Genomic DNA, 17,686 nt, shown 5'->3' with positions numbered 1-17,686 from the left:
GGGCCAGGAAGCACCCAACTCGCAGAACAGGAAAGGCGGCAGCCTGTATCAGTGAGCGAGGGCGAAAAGTCTGCGAGGGACAGCCACACGGGGAGGAACTGCTCCTGAAGCACGCCCCTCTCCCCCTAAACACGGCTTAGTTCCTATGAATGCCTTTGTTCTTCTCTGAAAGCTGCTTAATTGCCGAAAATAACTCCTATCAAAGCTATTCACTCGTCATTCGAAAGAATCCTAAAATTCTAAAATAAGGCGTGGCAGCAAGCCAGCAGGGAACTCGCAAGCCTTCCCTGCTGGAAATCCACCAGCAGCTGTTGTGGGACAGCAGCTCCCTTTCTCCCACCCTCTCCGGGCTAACACCAGGGAGGGCTTTTCTCTGCGATCTCCCCTCCGCAGAGCCAGCAGAGGCACCCTTCAGCCCCACAGTCTGCTATCTCCACACCAGACACCGCCAGCTGAGCCTCTGCAGACTCTGCACCCTGCTACATGTGCTTCCCCACTCATTCTTCATCTTCCCAACCTCTTTCCTCTTCTGCCTTTTCTCCCCAGACCCCTCTATCCCTCACAAGTAAAAGCAGCAAGTAAACAAAAGGCCATTCAGCACATCACCAGGGCTGAAATGAATCTGCAAGAATGCTCCATAATTTTTTCCCAAACTCATACATCAAATAGACTCCGTACTGTAGCTGGGAAGAAAATATCACTTGCTGGTTGGCTCTTCAGTACATTAAACTGCCAGGATTGTGACAGAAATAGTGTAATGTTTGGGGTAGAAAATCCACTAGTAAGTAATTCCCAGGGTAGGAATTCTAGATATTCGATGAGGACATAGCATAGAAAACACTTTATTTATGATTTACAAAATCTGTCATTGTTTCCAGATAACATAAGATTAAAAAATAAAATCCCATCATTTAAAGACTACAAAAATCTAGAGGTTTAGATTATTTTCACGCAAGCATTCTCATTTGTAGTATATAGACACACGTGCTTTTACAACTACTGAAAAGAAAACATTCCTTCCATGACTTGAAACCAGCTCGTTTTCGAGCATACAAGAGACACCATAAATTGGATTAAAGCAAACCTACACAACTTTGGAACCCATATGTCAAACTTACAAAGTTTAAGAAAGTTAGTTCTCTGAGGACTAGCACTCCAATACATTATAAAACTTTTTCCATGTGAACCATTTATGCAAAAAGAAACTAAAGAATAACTTTAAAGCTGACACAAAAACATGGAATGAAGTTAATTTCTGGTGCTATTCCATTCAGTTACACCATGGGTCAACTTGTCCCATGATCTGTAGAAATACTGTCATGATTCATCACAGTTAAAAAAAAAAAACACCAAAAATTATTTAATTAAAGCATCAAATACACTAGATGAACTAGGAAAAAATGGTCAGAAATATTTAAAATTAAAAGTATCATTTCCACCAGCATTAAATAGATTCAATCATCTTAAATGCCTTTTGATTTTACATTCTCAGAGCAAATTTATTTTGCCAAATTACTATAAGATGCAAACAAGAATGAGCTATTATAATGCCAATATTACCTTAGTCAAGCAGATTAACTCTTGCTAATTATTAAATTACACATCTGGCCTGCTGCACATTTTTAGCTGGCAACAAGTTCTAATTAGCTATTTGGAAGTGCTCCGGGTGGTAGCCGAACACTCTCTGCGTGTAAGGGTCGCTGTCCGCCGTGGGTTTCTGTGCCGGGTAGTGGTGGTAGCTGTCGGCATGGAAGTGCTCACAGTGCAGGCTAATCCACTCTCGCTCACTACTGTACCTTTCAGCTTCGGCCAGGATCCTGGTCAGAGCCATGATGTAGCTCAGAGCCATCTGCAGGGTCTCATACTTGGACAGTTTCTTATCCTGCCCCCACTGCGGAACCACCTTTCTCAAGCGATCGAAGGCGGTGTTCAGTCCCTGCATCCGTCTCCTCTCGCGGGCATTGGCAGCCAGTCTCCTCTTGGCAGCGTTCTCCATCCGTTCCGAACTGCACTTCACAACACAGCCTGCTCCGCTCCTGCACTGCGTGTCTGACTCCACACCTGAGTCCAGGTGACTGGATTTACAGGTTTTCATATTTGATGCAGCTTCACTTTCACACACACAAAGATCACCTAGCAAAAATTCGGTATCTAAAAAGTGGTAAGGAAAGCACTCATGGAGTAGCCTTTGTATCTCTCGAATCTGTTTCCCGATATCAATTACAGAGTATTTTTCTTGGCTTCTAAAAAAATAAATATAATAAAATAAAAGTTCTTCTGGTTCCTCTGGGGAAGTCTGAAAATGTTTTCTTATCGTTGAAAGAAAGAATGAAGCTTTTTTTTTTAATGTCTTTTGCTTTCATTCATTTAATTTCTATAATCTCAGCGAGCGAGAGAGAAAACAATGAAATCTCCATTCTCCAAATGCATGTTACTGGAGAAAACGGTCTGTTTAATCCAAGAAGGATCTTAGTGGATTAAAGGCACAACAACTCCAAATGGCTGTTTCAAATGAGGAGAAGTTCTGACTCAGTTTAGGAGAGTATTTTGCGATGGTGAAGGGTTGCAATCTGAAGATGTAACTTCCTAAGAGAGATCTCTTTTTCCTTGGCTCCTGCTCGCCAGCAACGATTGTGTCGAGTGGACAAGACGATGCTTTATAGAAACTGTAAAAGCTAAACAGGTGGTAGCAGGTGGGCGGGCGGCACGCTGCTGCCATCCCAGCACCTTCCCACCCTGGGAACTACAGGGGGGAAAAAAAAAGCCAAACAGTAAAATCCCAACATTACAGCCTTCATCTGGTGAGAAGTCTTCCAAAGCCATTCTGTCCAGCCCTAACAACTTGCCATCTGGAGTAGTGTCTGGCTGGCCCCACAAGATTCTGGGCAGTTAAGCAAAAGATCCTTTCAATGGATAATCGGTTGCAACTCAGGGAAAAAGAAATCTTTGTGCATTGCAGTATTTGTACATTAAAACTCGTGAAAATCCTGGCTAAGTATTTAGGATAGAAGAAATAACTGCATTAATGAAAAAAGAGAAAGAGCTAAAATGTACATGGCCAAGAATACCACTGTTTTGCACATGTGGTACCAAAATAAGTAAACTCAAATTATTAGAAACCCTCCAGCATTCATAATTTTAATATTGTATAAAGTATACAACAACATTGCAATCAGAGCAGTATCTTGAGAAAAAGGGAATTATATATTAGCCTGTCAGCAAACTCAAAGTCATCAAAATAATTTAAATATATTTAAACACTTAAAATGTAGCTATAGATTTATCTAATAACTGCAAAAATATTTAGATGGGTTATGATAATTATACACAAAAACATGTAACTATACAAGTCACCTGAAAACTGTCCTTTTAATACACCCTAATAAAGTACATATGTGTATTTGATGTAAAATAAAGGTGTCTTTTTAGTAATATCTCTAAATAAGTGACAAGAATAAAAGAGGATGTGAAAAACAAATCTGATTGCTGGCAGCAAGGAATCAATTCTGCTACCAACTGTAATGACAGAGGAGCCACAATATACTCACACCCATGCCCTACAATTAAAACATCTTTCTTTTACTATACTTGTATTACTAAAATCATAACTACATAAACTTACAAGGATATATCATATGATCTTTTTCTGATGTACACAAAAGGGAAAAAAAAAACCTGCCACACAACGATTTATTATCAGTATTGATTTCAAACGTAATTAAATTGTTACCAGCATTCATAAATTAGTAACTTTTTTCACTAGAGACTGAATACTGTATATTTATTTAGAACTATAGCTCAATTGTTTTCATTATGACTGCAAAACTTGGTGTAGTTGTAAACAGCTGATTAATCCCTAGCAAAAGCAATGACAATGAAATGAGGTTGAATAATCCAAAAACAATAGGATGCAATTGAACACTCATGGACTCCAGCACGACAGATGTTGGACGTCGGCTGTTACGCCCAGTTGCTCTGCTCTTAATATTCCGCATCCTAATGATCATGAACAGAGATGATAGTTGGGGTAGGGAGTCTCCATTATTCCATTATCAAAATGTATGCCACTTCTTCAATTTTTAAAGAAGTGCGACTTCATCATGTTTCATTAGAAATGTTCAACTTGGCTATCTGTGTGCGCTGACCTATTCTCCCAAACATAAAGAGCTACTACCACACGCTAAAACGCCACTTTCTGACAGACAATTTCTGATTATCTGTGTGAGAACAGCTCAGTTCAAAGCCCCACGGAAACATATGTCTTTCCCAAAAGGATCAGCAATTAGAACTTGTGAGAGCTCTGTTTCTGAAGATGCTCCATGGGAAGTACTGCATGTGCAGTAGAAAAGAAAATTCACATCTGATCTTCATACTATTGCTAAAGCGTATTTTAGTGCTACTGCAGCCTTTGAACCCAAATGAGTTTGTTAGTTAAACTCTTTGTCTCCTACAATGAATGTCAATTGATTTTTCATGTAAAAATATTAAGGTGTCTTGTAAGTTCTTAAATACTGTGTATTCTCATGAAATAGCTAAACTCAGTTCAGGTAATTAATCACTTCATCTTAAGAGTGCTGCTAATGTCATGCCGTAAATTTGAAAAGCTCCCCTTTAACACACAGTACTGTATTTTTTCACTTGGCAGCAGTTTTCTCTTTTTAACTGATTATGTCCTGCCAGTATAAACGAAAATGAAAACTTCAAATACATTGAAAATCACAGTGCATCAGAAACTTTGTATTTTACTTCACTAATGCACAGTAACACAGTACACAGCAGTGCTGTTAATTTTCCCTTTCTAATTGATTCACCACCATTATCATGCTTTGACTAACACACGCCGCTGTAATCTCAAGAGAGAAACTGTGATTTATCTCTCCTACTGAACACACTCTAACTTCAGCTTAAATGATTTACTATCAAAGCACAGGACAAGAGCCCAGATCCATTTAGACTAATAACAAATTAACAACAGGATTTTATAGCTCAGAGGCAAAGCTAAAAAATGCTGGCTGATCAAAACACCTGCTTTTCATCACTTAAAATCTTGTTAAGTTCCTGCTTTATTAAAGTGAAATACAAAATGTATCAAGGTCTTATTCAGACCCACCTAGTTCATTTACACAGCCCTCTTGCATAGCCCTATAATAATGTTATCTCAAGCTAAAAAATAATCTGCTTTATGGCTCAGTGAATAAGAGAAAGGGTATCGATTGGAATTTTCACAGGTTTTCTTCACTCAGTTTGATTTCCCCTATATTTCTGTTTATCTCATTTAGTGCTTATGTAATCTTATTCCCTCTTCCTATCACCTTTAACAATTTCTCATATATACGACTATTTGAAACATTTTTTAAAATATTATCAATATTTTATTATATATTTTGTAAAAGCTATTACTATATCCTGATGTGATGAACTGCTGTAGTGCTAAAAGCTTTTTTTTAATCCTACCTTATATTAGTTTTGTAGGTTTTGTACATCAATCATTTCTCAGAAAGTTCCCTTTTACTCTTTTTTTCTCATAAGAAAATCTCAAGCCAGAAAAAAACCAGAATCACCACAAAAATCTTCTGTGCCTACCCAGTTGCTCAAATTTCAATCTTTGATTTTCTAACTATACAGGTACCAATTTAGTGCTATTCCATGATCACTGCAGCATTATTCCTGAGTCATATTTTAATTCTAAAACAGTGTCATTAACCAAAATATTATGTTTGCTTCAGAGAAAAACAATAGTCAGATAAGAATGCTATTTCAGTCACAAACTTTTAGCAACTTCAAGTCACCTCCAATATTAGGAAAATAAAGGAGAGTTTAAATCCATTAAAGAAATTAGCTAGTTTTAGGATTTATGACTACATACATAAACCCATTCAAAATTGTCAAGGTATCCAAGTTAAAAACTCAGATGCAATTAGTGCACCCACTAAGAGATGAACATCTTTCACCTGTACTACTATGGAAAACACAATCTAATTACTTTTATTGGGATTGACTGGGGCCAGATACTAAATTTAAAATGAAATTAAAGCAGTATTTCTGGTTAAAGTCTAATCCCTCCCTACTTTCTCCACCTGTGTTTATAAAAACATATACAAGCAATGTATCAAAACAAGCATCTTACCTCTCCCTTCTAGCCAGAACTATTTCCTTTGAGGTAGATCCTTTCTATAAGCCTTAAGACTCCTCACCACTGTAGTTTACCATGAGCAAAGCAGGAAGACTGGCACGCTGTACACTGCCTAATTAAGAGCAGGTGGGTAACTACCAAGATATGACCATCCTTAAGGGCCCAATTTCTTGTAACGTTTGACTCAGCTCACAAGACAGGCTAGAAATCCATGGTGCGCAGAAACACTTCTTTTCCTGCCTTGGTTATTTGCGTTGGTTTTTTTCCCTGTTACAGCTATAGAACTATCCAAAACCAACAATTCAGTAGAGAATGTTTTATCCTGAAGGGACTAACTTAGTAACTAATTCTGGAAATGGAATAACAATCTACAGCCGGAAGAAGAGTTTGCACTCATTTCACCTGGGGGCTTTCCACACTGGTACTGGACATTCTTTCCTATAAAGTGCTTAGAACAGTTCACTTTCCTCTTCAGTCTCTCTGGGCTCAGCTCTTCTTTCTAGCAGCTCAAGTAAATGTCCCAGCTATACTTCAGGCTCTACCTGCCATACTGCCCTCCAGTTACCACTTCTCAATTCACCCATTCCTCCTCTGTTCCACATCATCCTTCTCACTTCCTTCATGTGAGTCTCAAAAAGCAAAGCCTCCTCCAGCAATCCTGCAGAGAACACCCTTCCAACATAACTTTGCTTGAAAGCGTGCTTTTAAAACAGAAGGTCAGAAACCTCTTCAAAAACCAAAAAGGGGAAAGGAGTCCTTTTACCACATTACTAGAGGAACATGTTTTGAATATTAACCTGGTTTTCACCTACATTACATACTGAATTTGGGTAATTGGGCACATTATGTGCCTTAGTATACACACACAACAGATCATGAAAGAAGTTTCCACCTAGAATGATACTGCAACCCACTGCACCACTAGAGCAGCAAAAAAGCTCTGACGTATTACAAAGCTAGTGAATTTTCCAGGCATTGTATACATCTCATGTGTTTAAAAATACAGTTATCTATCAAGGTCAACTGCACCTGCACCTGTTCAGCAGTTTGCAAGAGCTGTCCTGATGTTATTCACAAGGGAACCTACAGACACAACACACCAGGGCACACATGGTGACCTGGCACAATGTTCACTGGTCACTGCTCCAGCAGAATTGTGCAAGGAAGCTTGGCTGCTGCAGTACTACAGCTGTGGGAGCTTTGTTCCACAGCTGAACCAACTAGGGGTGAAATACTGACTCTGTTCACCTCTCAGCTGAGAATTAACTAGATCAGCATTATCTCCAGTACCACCGGGCAATATAAGTTTTTAAAAAGTAAAAAAAAACCTTGTTATGCATTACATAGGCATTCTGACACAGGCAAGAGCAGAACCCCATTTATTTAAGATGTCATCCAGTTTCTTTAAGCACTTTTTATTTTCCTATATACTCAACTTCAATGAGACAAGAGTCTTCCAGAAAAGACCTCCCATTACTATATGGCTTGAGACTTATTAAAAGCACTATGCATGCTCTGCACCATGAAACAGATGAGGGAAGGAATCTCCTTTATCCTCCTGACTCCAGATAGGAATTACTCTTTTTATGATCTCTGGCAGATGTTTTCCTAACCTGTTCTATAAAACCTCTAACAGGGTAATTAGCAGCATGAGTGATAAATTATTATCTTTTCATAGATCAGATACCTCAGGATTAGAAAGATGAAGTAGATGGTGAGGACATACTTCACCAGCGGGCTTTACCACTTTTCCTCACAGCAGAAAGAATTATAAACTCAGAAATCTTGAGCTCAGTGCCCGATTCTGGAAAAAGCAATTTTCCAGAGGTTGTTTACCTCTTAGTCCTGCGGCTCTTACCTTAGTCCTCCTCTCTTGTGGCCCCTCCCCTTTTTCAAACTTTTTCAGGTGTCTCTCATCCAATTATCACCCTGCTCATTCCTCACACCTGTGCATCACAGCCACCTCTGTAACACCTTTGAGGTCACAGGGATGGGAACTCCCCTGTTTATTCCCTGTGCCCACTGCCCTCCAAATACAATTGGTTGGTCCTTGCAGCCTCAAACCAGAGATGTTTGTTCCAAAATGATTCTGCAGAAAGGGCAACAGCCAAAGCCCAACTGTTTATGAACCCGCCTGCGTGAACTAGGATGTGTGCACTTGTTCTTCGAACTTTATAAATGGAGCTAAATTTAATGAGATTCTTGACACTGAAGCAACACCAACTGCTACAAATGAAACAACCCCCAAAATCCCAAGCTTGCTGCAAAGAAAGGATGAACCAAAATCTTTTAATAGGAAATCAGTTGTGTTCTTCCTCCAAGCAACACACATGGTCAGACAGCCTCAAGCAGAGGGTATGATTTGTTATTACATTTTACCTGCTGACAGGTCAGCCTTTTGCTGGATCAGGTGGTGTTATGGCTTTCCTGTCCCTAGGAGCTGCTTCCTGCCAAACACCATCATGGGAGGCGACACAGCAGTCACAAATTGAGTCAGTTCCCCACACCAACCTTGTGAAAAAACAATCTTTTTTACCCTGCAGTAAGTTATTCTTAAATTACCTATTTGCTATGACATCAGAAGCACAAGAAATACATTAACATTATGGCAATCACTGCTAAAAAACCCCTCAATTTCATTTGCTCTTTCAAAAACAAACAAACAACCCCACAACCCCCCCCAAAATACCAAGACCATTCATAAGTTAGCCTTTAATTATTTTCCTTTGCAATAGAAGTAGAATAGAAGAAAAAAAAATTCTTTTTTTGTAGAAAGCCAACAAAAAGCCCTAACAATAGAAACTGAATCAGTAACTATGCTGAGAGACAATACGGAAATTCATCATACAACAAAATTTCTTCCCTAGAAGACTCTCCCCAGCTGTTGAAGATCATCAAATATCAAAGTGTGAAAACACAACCCCTTTATATTTTCTGATAAACCTTTTTCTCTTAATATCTGGGGATTGTATTCCTGATACATAGGAGAACTAAACTGGTTCATGCAGTATCTACAGACTTTAGTATTGACTTAATCACAGACTATGGAAGAGAGCTGTAACAGGAGTGGAGTTTTCTCTTTACTCTTGAGGGGACAAAGAGGAGCAGAGAAAGGGAGCTATAAAAGGTGTGTCATGGTAGGAGTGTAAGAATGTGTTCGACCAAGTTTCCCAAATACCTAATCAGAAAAAATCTTACTTACAATCAAGCAAACAAAAAAACTGCTTGCACATGCAGATTTTGATCAAACAAGGACTTTGGTGTACTCCAAAAGTAGGAAAAAAAAGTTGCAGCATTTTATTACTGAATTACACTCTATTTTATTAAAATTTTTCTGAATGATTTATAACTGTGAAAAAAATGCACTTCATGAGTAAAAGCACCATTTCCCCACCCAGACATGAACAGCTAGTCCATCTCACTTTTAGTGAGATTTTTTTTCCCTCACATGCCAGCTGTCCAGGGGACAGGACCAATGACAGCCACTCTGAACACTTAGCTTTAAAGGAGTAACTTTTTATTCCTTCCACCAAGAACACTGCATTTCTCAATTCTTTCCTACAGTGAAAAGTCACTGTCTAGTGTGTTTTCTTTATCAAGAGGTATAAAGACCCCAGACTGAAGCTGACATCTTCCCTGCCCCTGTTGCCAAAAAACCCAAGGAGACATGGAAATGAGTACTGCAATCCACTTATGGGACACTACGACTCGTGTAGTTTCTATACCATAAAGACTTTGCAACCTGCAACCTGCTTCACTCCAAGTACAGAAATAATGAATGTGCAGAACAATACAAGCTAGTTTAAGGATGAAAATGAGTGGTGAAATTGTTGAAAACAGAAATACTTCTTGACAAGTAGACAAAAAAACAAAAGCCAGTAGAGAATGGTCCCCTTTTTGAGAACCGGAAAAGTAGACAAGGAAGAAGCTCTGTGTGGGATAAAATGTAGTCTCTAAAGCCATGACTCTCTGAAGACCTGAGTATATTTAATACTCAGCCCTAAGTCATCTCACTGAATTGAATGGCAGTCTGCTTACAATATTAGAAACCAGAACCTGGAATTTCAGGGAAAAGCGAAAAGTGATGAAAGGCAACAGGGAAAAACAAAGCCCACAATATGAGATATAAGCAGATATACAGGCAGGAAAGAAAGTGACAATAATAAAACATGGGAAGGTTTCAAGTGGACTGAGCTGCAACAGTTTACAGTGGCAGGAACGTACAGTCCCTAAGATTACAAACCGTCTTTGTTTTATTTCTTCTCAAGCTCTCTGACTGATTGTTGTAAAATGGAGAAGAGAATGTAATGCACCTTGGAAATGAATTACAATTATACAGCTGGTTCTTAGCCAATTAGATAGAAGACTCTCAAAACTCCTCATCTCCCAAAAACATCATCAATGCTACAGTTAATGTTGCTTGCTCAAAACAAATTCATGTGTAGATTGTGCCACAGTTTATTGACTAATCAAAATACAAGAAGGAACAATGGAGAGAAGTGATGCCAAAGGATGCTGTAAGCTTTTTATAAAATCATTTTTCACTTCAGAAGGAGTTATTTTCTTGTGTAAACAGGCATGAAATCACTACCCAGTGCCCTGCTTCTCATTGATTTCTATTTGGCACAGTTTGCCAGATGCTGTTTAGTCTAAGTGATGCCTTGACCTCCACTGGTGACGCTGGCCCCTTTCTGCTTTGTGGCGCAGCATTTTCCCAGCAGGGACATCCCACTCTTCTAATAGTTGTTGCAACTTTTGCGGAAGGCTCAGAGGTTACCCATATGTTGTAGTGAAGAGGGCAGCCTGGCTGGAATTAACTCAGGAATGGCGTCCAGCTTTGTGGCTGGAGCTGGCCCAGAGGAGATTATAAATGTCCCAAAACTAATTAAATATTTTGTCTCCTGCTGGTAAACAAAAGCGAATGAGGGCAAAAATACGAAATGCCTGATTTAACTAGGATCTGTAAGTAGCTTGACAACAGCAACCCTGAAGTCAGTGAAGCATGATTTAAAAGCCCCTAATGGGTCAAAGCTGTTACACAAATGAGACTTTTGTCAATTATCCTTCACTTTGCAAAACTGTTACATAAATGTACTTCCTATCAGTTTTTAGAGCATTTTACACAGCATTTGGGCCATGCAGTCCTGATATTCATTTAGAAGCTTTAGCTTTCACTTTTGCACTGAAGAAATGCAGAAAGTATATATAACCACCAAGGAAATAGGTTCAAATAAGAAGTAACAGTATTTTCAAGGATCTGACCTGTCAAGTGTTGCTTCATAAAAATGAGAGAATAATTCTCTCAGTTAATAGCAGATCTAGTAAAATTTTTTCAATTCAATTTTCTCAGCTACGTGCCTTCTTCTAGGCATTCTATTTAAATATATATATAAAAATATATAGAATATCTAATCAAATTCTTTAAATGCACAAAAAAATCTATTTAAGTAGTTAAATTATTTAAATGACAGATCAAATGCTTTTGATATATATAATTCAGACTTCATGTATTCAGTTGTGTAAATGAAAAATCCACTCTTGTGGCATTTTCAATATAGTATGTATACTATAGTATACCCCATGAGGGTATACTGTATTTTAAAACACACTGCTGCAGACTCAGTTTATTTTAGAAAAATGTAAGAATTGTCACATAAATATTCCATGACAATATTTTAGAAGGTTAAGTGATGGAAAGTCTCACAAAAATCCCCTTATGAAAGAAAATGAGAATTCTAATTTGATGTTCTGTATACTAATTTCTCATTCATGCTTAACTTCACGTGTTTCTGTAATCCTTCTGCAGCTAATGGGACTAATCCAGTATCCAAAGGTAAAAATCGCCATAAGGTTTGGTTGTCCAGGATCCCAGTGCATAACGCTGTGAACTAGAAAGTGACTTGTTAATGAAAGCAGAATGTTCACCTCATCTAGGAGGGCACATGTCCAATCTTTATATTTTCCATAAGCCCTGTTTTATTTGCTTTTTTAAAAAAAAAAAAAACAAACCTCTTTACAGTAAAGTTATCTTTATCTGCTGAAACTTGAAACTTACTCAAAAATGGCAAGGATCAAGTATAGGAGTAAAAGAAAAGGAAACCTTAAAACTAATTGGTGTGTGTACATATATATAGATATATATACAAAATATAAATATAGATCTCACTTCATTTTTATTGTACTTTACCACTAGATTTATACTTCATAATTTAACTGTTATGCAAATTAAGTAATCCTCAGTCAGTTTAAGTAAAAGTTGATAGTAATGGCTGATGTTGCAATTACTGCTTTCCAAATTAAGGAGGAACTCTTGCAGCTCTCTTGGTCTGCACCCTGCCCAGACAGCTGAGTGCCCACGCACACACTCATATTCCACATCTGCTCTTTTGTCTGCAGGGACAGCAGGACGCCACAAAGGTTTCCCCATCAAAAGAAAGGCAATTCTAAAAGATTAAGATGTTCTAGTTAGGCACATGGTAACATTTAATGTTTTGGATTTTCAGCCCTCCCAAGTGTCACATTTGCGAGCTCCAACGAATTGGATGTGACGGGTGTATTCTAAAAGTTACCAGGAAAGGCAGTTTGTGAATAAAGAAACACTTAATGTCGTGCCTGCTAATAGATAATGCTGGCTCAGAATGCACATAGAACAACATTTCCCATCAGGTACAATAGAATAAAGTGATAAGCCATGGCTAGGAAAGCAAAAATTTCACTGCATTCCATGTACATAGCAAAAGGACTGAACATTTGATTTCAGCAAGCTTGATGTTTGTTTATTTCTCCCATGAAGCTAATTGTTTCCTTTAATTCCCTGTTATTTCAGGATTTCAAGAGTCCTGAAAGTCAGCATTCTTTCCATTTCAGTGGAGTTTTCTTCTGAATTCTACAAACTCGAAGATGGGAAGGTTAATTATTATTTTAGTGGAACTTAATTATTACCACAGTGGAAATTTCAAATTAGGAGTTCTCATAATTTTTTACAGAAATATTTTCAGCCACTGCTGTTATACAAGTTTCCTTCTTTCCATACAAAATATATTACAATCATTCTTGTTTAATACAATCATTCTTATTTAATTGCATACATCATGGTTTTTGTCATCAACTACTCATAGATTTTAATTCCTGCAAAAAATGTAGGAAGGCAGCTCTGTCGCAGCTGACCTTATTCACATATAATTGAGAAGCAAAAAGATATGCATTACTTTTTTTTTCTTATCATTTAGAAAAAAAGTCTGAGCATAGTAATAATACTTGTGTAATTCAGACTCACTGAAAAATGAGGCTCCGATAAAAGTGCTATTGGTTTGAAGAATTTGGGATGCTTTCAAAGTCAAAGATTAAGAAAAGTTTTGAGGAATATGGGTGACAAAACAGGAACATGTATGTATGACTGGGCAGGGGACACGAGCTTGTCTCTACTTTTTTCGGTCTGTTTTCCAGACAGGGTGTTAATGTTTTCTCCCGCAAAGAAAAAGGTCTCAATACATTGCACACGGCCTTTACACAGGCCCAGTTGGAAGAAGCACGTAAGAAAATTTCTCCTAGTTAAGAGAAGTGGCAAAATCGGTGTCAGGTTTCACTAAAGGAACAAAATGCCTGAAAACAATTGAGGAGAGAAAATAAACACACAGAACTTATGATACCTCCTACTTTTCCTTCGCTGGCAGGAAAGGCTAACAGAAGCAACAAATTCATATTGTACTGTTCTAAGGATCAAGATCCCACTTTTTGATTGTCCATCTCAAAATCCTAGGGCATAGCACAACTTAATCCATACTCCCAATCAGCCAGGAATGTAGCAAAGACTACACCTCCTGAAGTACAGTTCCCTTTGGAGCTCTTCCTGGAACTGGCTGTACTATTCTTTAGTCAGTGCTAGTGCTTGGTAAGACAATCAAATCCTTTGTTAAGAACTTCCAAAATGAAACAGAAATACCAATTAGCTGGTATTCTGTCTTGAACTAATTTAATTCAAAGGCATCTTCTAGTACCTTGGGATATGGTGTGTTCTGCTCTGGAGAGAATCAATCGGTGAGAGATTGATGAAGGGGTGGTGAGGTCACGTTTGCAAATACAGAACCATCTGCAGAGTCTCCTGGGTTGGTACCTGCAGCATAGTAATTTACAGGAGCAGGTGTTTCCTTTTAAATCTACATTTTTTTTCTGCTGAAATTGTAACTTCATCGAAAAGTGCCTGCAGTTTGTTATTAAGAGGGTACTTTGTTCCTATTAACTAACTGCTGAAAGGTTTTTGAAAGTTCTAATGCCGATAATCCTCAAAAATACATTAAAGAAAAGAGGCTGTGATGTTAAATATGGAAGTCAACCAGCCACATCTTCAGAAAGCTGAAACACATGAACATAATAAAGCCCAAAAGTCTGTTCTTAAAACTCAATTATATGGCTCAGGAATGAGCCATTTCTTCCCAAATAAGGCTGACTGAAATTACCATAAGCTTATAATTTATTTATAAATTGTTAAGATTATAATTTATTTTTGTTTACAGCCATAACTAATTATGGAGAAAGGAAGCTTTCTGAGACAGAAAAAAATTCCAAGAATTCCAGCTGGAATTTCCCACCTGAGTTGAGCTTGGTGGGATGGGCACTCTGGTCAGACCCCTTTCCAAAACACAGCAAAAGGTCAGTAAAGAATATATTTGAACTCAAACTCAAGTTCTTGGCTTTGCTGCATCTCACACTCTGCTCCATCTCTACTATAATATACATTATCTCTTCTCTGGCCTAGCGTCTCTCAACCTGACTCCCACATCATCCAAACTGTCTTTGCAAGGGTTTGAATGGTGCTCACATTCCAGTCTCCACACAGGAATTACACCTTCTGCTCCTCACACACCTCCTTCAGCTCCTTAAACCCTCTGCCTCCACAATTCTTCAAATGTTCTGGAGAATTTTCCTTGGGTTTGCCTAATATATTTTACCTACCTGTAACTCTTACCAGGACAATAATGACACACAGGAAAGTAGTTTCCTGGTTTGGGTGTATCACCAAAAAAGTTACAGAACACTGCAATGTGAATAGAACTTGGGCTTATATGAATCACAGCATTAAAACCCATGGAATATCCTTCTTTGCCAATCAGTGAGGCAAAACCCACGTCAAAGTGCACCTCTCACTGAAGAAACCAATAGATTAGAAATGTTTATTTTTTCATATTGTGCTTTAGACATTAAATCTAAATGTCTTAGTCTAAAACCAACTTCCTAGGAAAAAACCCCATACACACTATTGACAATCTAGTCATATCCTGGGGTTTTTTCTTTCACTTTCCTATTCTTTGGAAATTTTTATTTGTGGTTTGCAGTAAACTTCAGGAAATAAAAGGACAGTGACTCAGCAATTGAGAAAAATCCCTTGTTCTGTGTTTTTGTTTAAGTCTCTTAATTAATTTCAAGACAGATTTACCTCTTGGGGACAAAAAAAAAAAAAATGGATGTGAGAATAAAATGTGCTTAATTGTCAGATTTTTCAGTTTTTAATTGAACTAATTTAATTTTTACCTGACCAAGCATTGCTCTTTATTTTAATTTAGGTTTGGTTTTTTTTTTTACTTCTGGGAATGTTCCCTCTGTTCCTGGCATGTTTCCCTGTCACTCTGATGAATACTGAGACAAAGAAATCTTTCCTTTCCCAGAACTAACTGCTTCATCTGTTGCTAATTTCCCTTCCCATTCCTTATGGAACACATGGCTCCTTTCATGACCTCTTGCTGTGTGCACATTCATGAAGTCTTTAATCTTCTCTTCTTGCAAAACTTTCCAAAATTAGTAACAACATTTAATATATGTTTCTGTCTATTCTCATCTAAAAACGCAAAAGAAATGCAAAGTATTTTCATGACTCCTTTAAGCAAAGCTGTTAAATGGCTTGAATAAAAAAATGGCTTTCAATTTTCTTTATATCCCTTTTAGCTCTACATTCATTTCCATAGCAATAAACTTGTATGGTTTCTGTCGCTCACTAATCTTGTTTTGCCTCCTTCCTCATGGCTATGTACTTTCCTCCTGGTCTCTACATGAGCTGTGCCTCTGCAGAGGCACACTCCAAAGAAGCAAAATAAGCAAACGGACATTTAAATGTGCATGTCTGGGCTCCTGATCTAGCCATGGATTTACTCCAGCCTTACTGTGCCCTGAAGCTTCTGTTGGACACTCTCACAACATGTAACACTCAAGTGAACAGAAATTTCTGGAATTGTATTTCCCTTCACATAATTTGCTCTTGGTTCAACACATCTCTATGCCACCAGTCTTAATTAAGAGAGCAGCACAAAACAGTTCTGCAAATCTTTTGCAAAAGGATGTGAAACAAGGCCACACAAGTTCTAAATAATCTTACTTCAAGTTTGCACTACCTGTTTTATGAATTTGTCACAACTAATTTCCCTTCTGCTAACTGAAAATGTGCAATACATTAAAATAAGTCTTAGTGAATAATCAGTATTTCAGGAGAATAAAGTTGCTCCTCAGAAAATAAGTGCTCTTTTTCTTGCCATTCTCAGCAGCCTTACTTGTTTTGCATATGGTTGCATTTTAATTAGCAATCTTTCTGTAAGTGTCTGCAATTAGACAATGATGATTAATAAAATAACTTCTTTAAAGCTCCATTTAGGCAGCAGAACTGCACAACCAGGTATAATTAATTCATCATTAATAAATCATTGCTGATTAACTAATATGTTGATTACAAACACATTACTGCATCACCTCCCACCTGAGCTCTGGTGATTTTTCTATCCTGAAAAGAAACAGAGGCAAAGTAGTAATAAACTGTTAAAAAAATGCTTTAAGCAGCAAAGATATTAGTTTGGTCAGGAAATTTAGATAACAAGTCTCTTTAAAATGTATGGGCCTTGTTCATTATTAGTCCTGTTGAGTAAAAGGAATCACTGTACTATTTGTCAGATGTGGATGGTGAACAGTAACTGGTTCTTTAGTTCATTTATATTCCTAAGGAAGGCTTTTTTTCCCACAAGCATCTCTGATTATGGGCCAGATTCAGTCTTTGCCTGAGCGAGCAGGAAAAATTAAAGGCAGCACCACAAGCACACAGCACTGCTGCTCCAGAAGGTGCATGTCCCCTACCAGGCAGGGAACAATCCGTGCTGGGGAGAGGAAGCAGAGCTAAAGCTGCCAGAGCAGCCGTGCTGCTGCCACAGCTGTGATTTGCACCTGATCACCAGTCCATGTTCAGAAATCATATTGCAGCTCCACCAACTTCAGCAAGACTGAATGCAGGAGAAGAACGTGCCTTTGGACACTCCTTTTGCTTGCCACCTAGCCTCTGAGCTGAGTATACTGCACTTAAATCACCTTTTTGGTATGTTCTTTGTAGCTGCAGGAGATGGAACTTTCTATTTAAATTAAGATTCTCACACTGTTACTTGTCCAGCTACTTGGACTTAAGTAAGATGCAAGTAACAAGTTCTGATAAAATTAAAAATAAATGGAAAAAAGTCAACTTGGCATAACTAAGTTCCTCGTGATTTGTAACAGGATGACATCCAACTGTTCCCACAGTATTAG

General features: G+C 38.0%; 1 protein-coding gene across 1 annotated transcript; it reads right to left on the bottom strand.

The window, feature by feature from the left end:
* Positions 1-846: 846 nt before the first annotated feature.
* Positions 847-2,302, bottom strand: ATOH7 (atonal bHLH transcription factor 7). Its single transcript, XM_066324521.1, has one exon. The coding sequence runs from the start codon at positions 2,093-2,095 to the stop codon at positions 1,640-1,642; it is 456 nt and encodes a 151-aa protein (XP_066180618.1). The 5' UTR covers positions 2,096-2,302; the 3' UTR covers positions 847-1,639.
* Positions 2,303-17,686: the final 15,384 nt, after the last annotated feature.

This window comes from Sylvia atricapilla, chromosome 8, assembly GCF_009819655.1.
Source record: "Sylvia atricapilla isolate bSylAtr1 chromosome 8, bSylAtr1.pri, whole genome shotgun sequence".
NCBI lineage: Eukaryota > Metazoa > Chordata > Aves > Passeriformes > Sylviidae > Sylvia > Sylvia atricapilla.
The sequence above is the reverse complement of the archived record's forward strand: the minus strand, read 5'-3'. Positions and strand labels throughout refer to the sequence as shown.

Excerpts from the sequence above, each read along its gene's own strand:
- ATOH7 (XM_066324521.1), bottom strand. The coding sequence starts at position 2,095 with ATGAAAACCTGTAAATCCAGTCACCTGGACTCAGGTGTGGAGTCAGAC.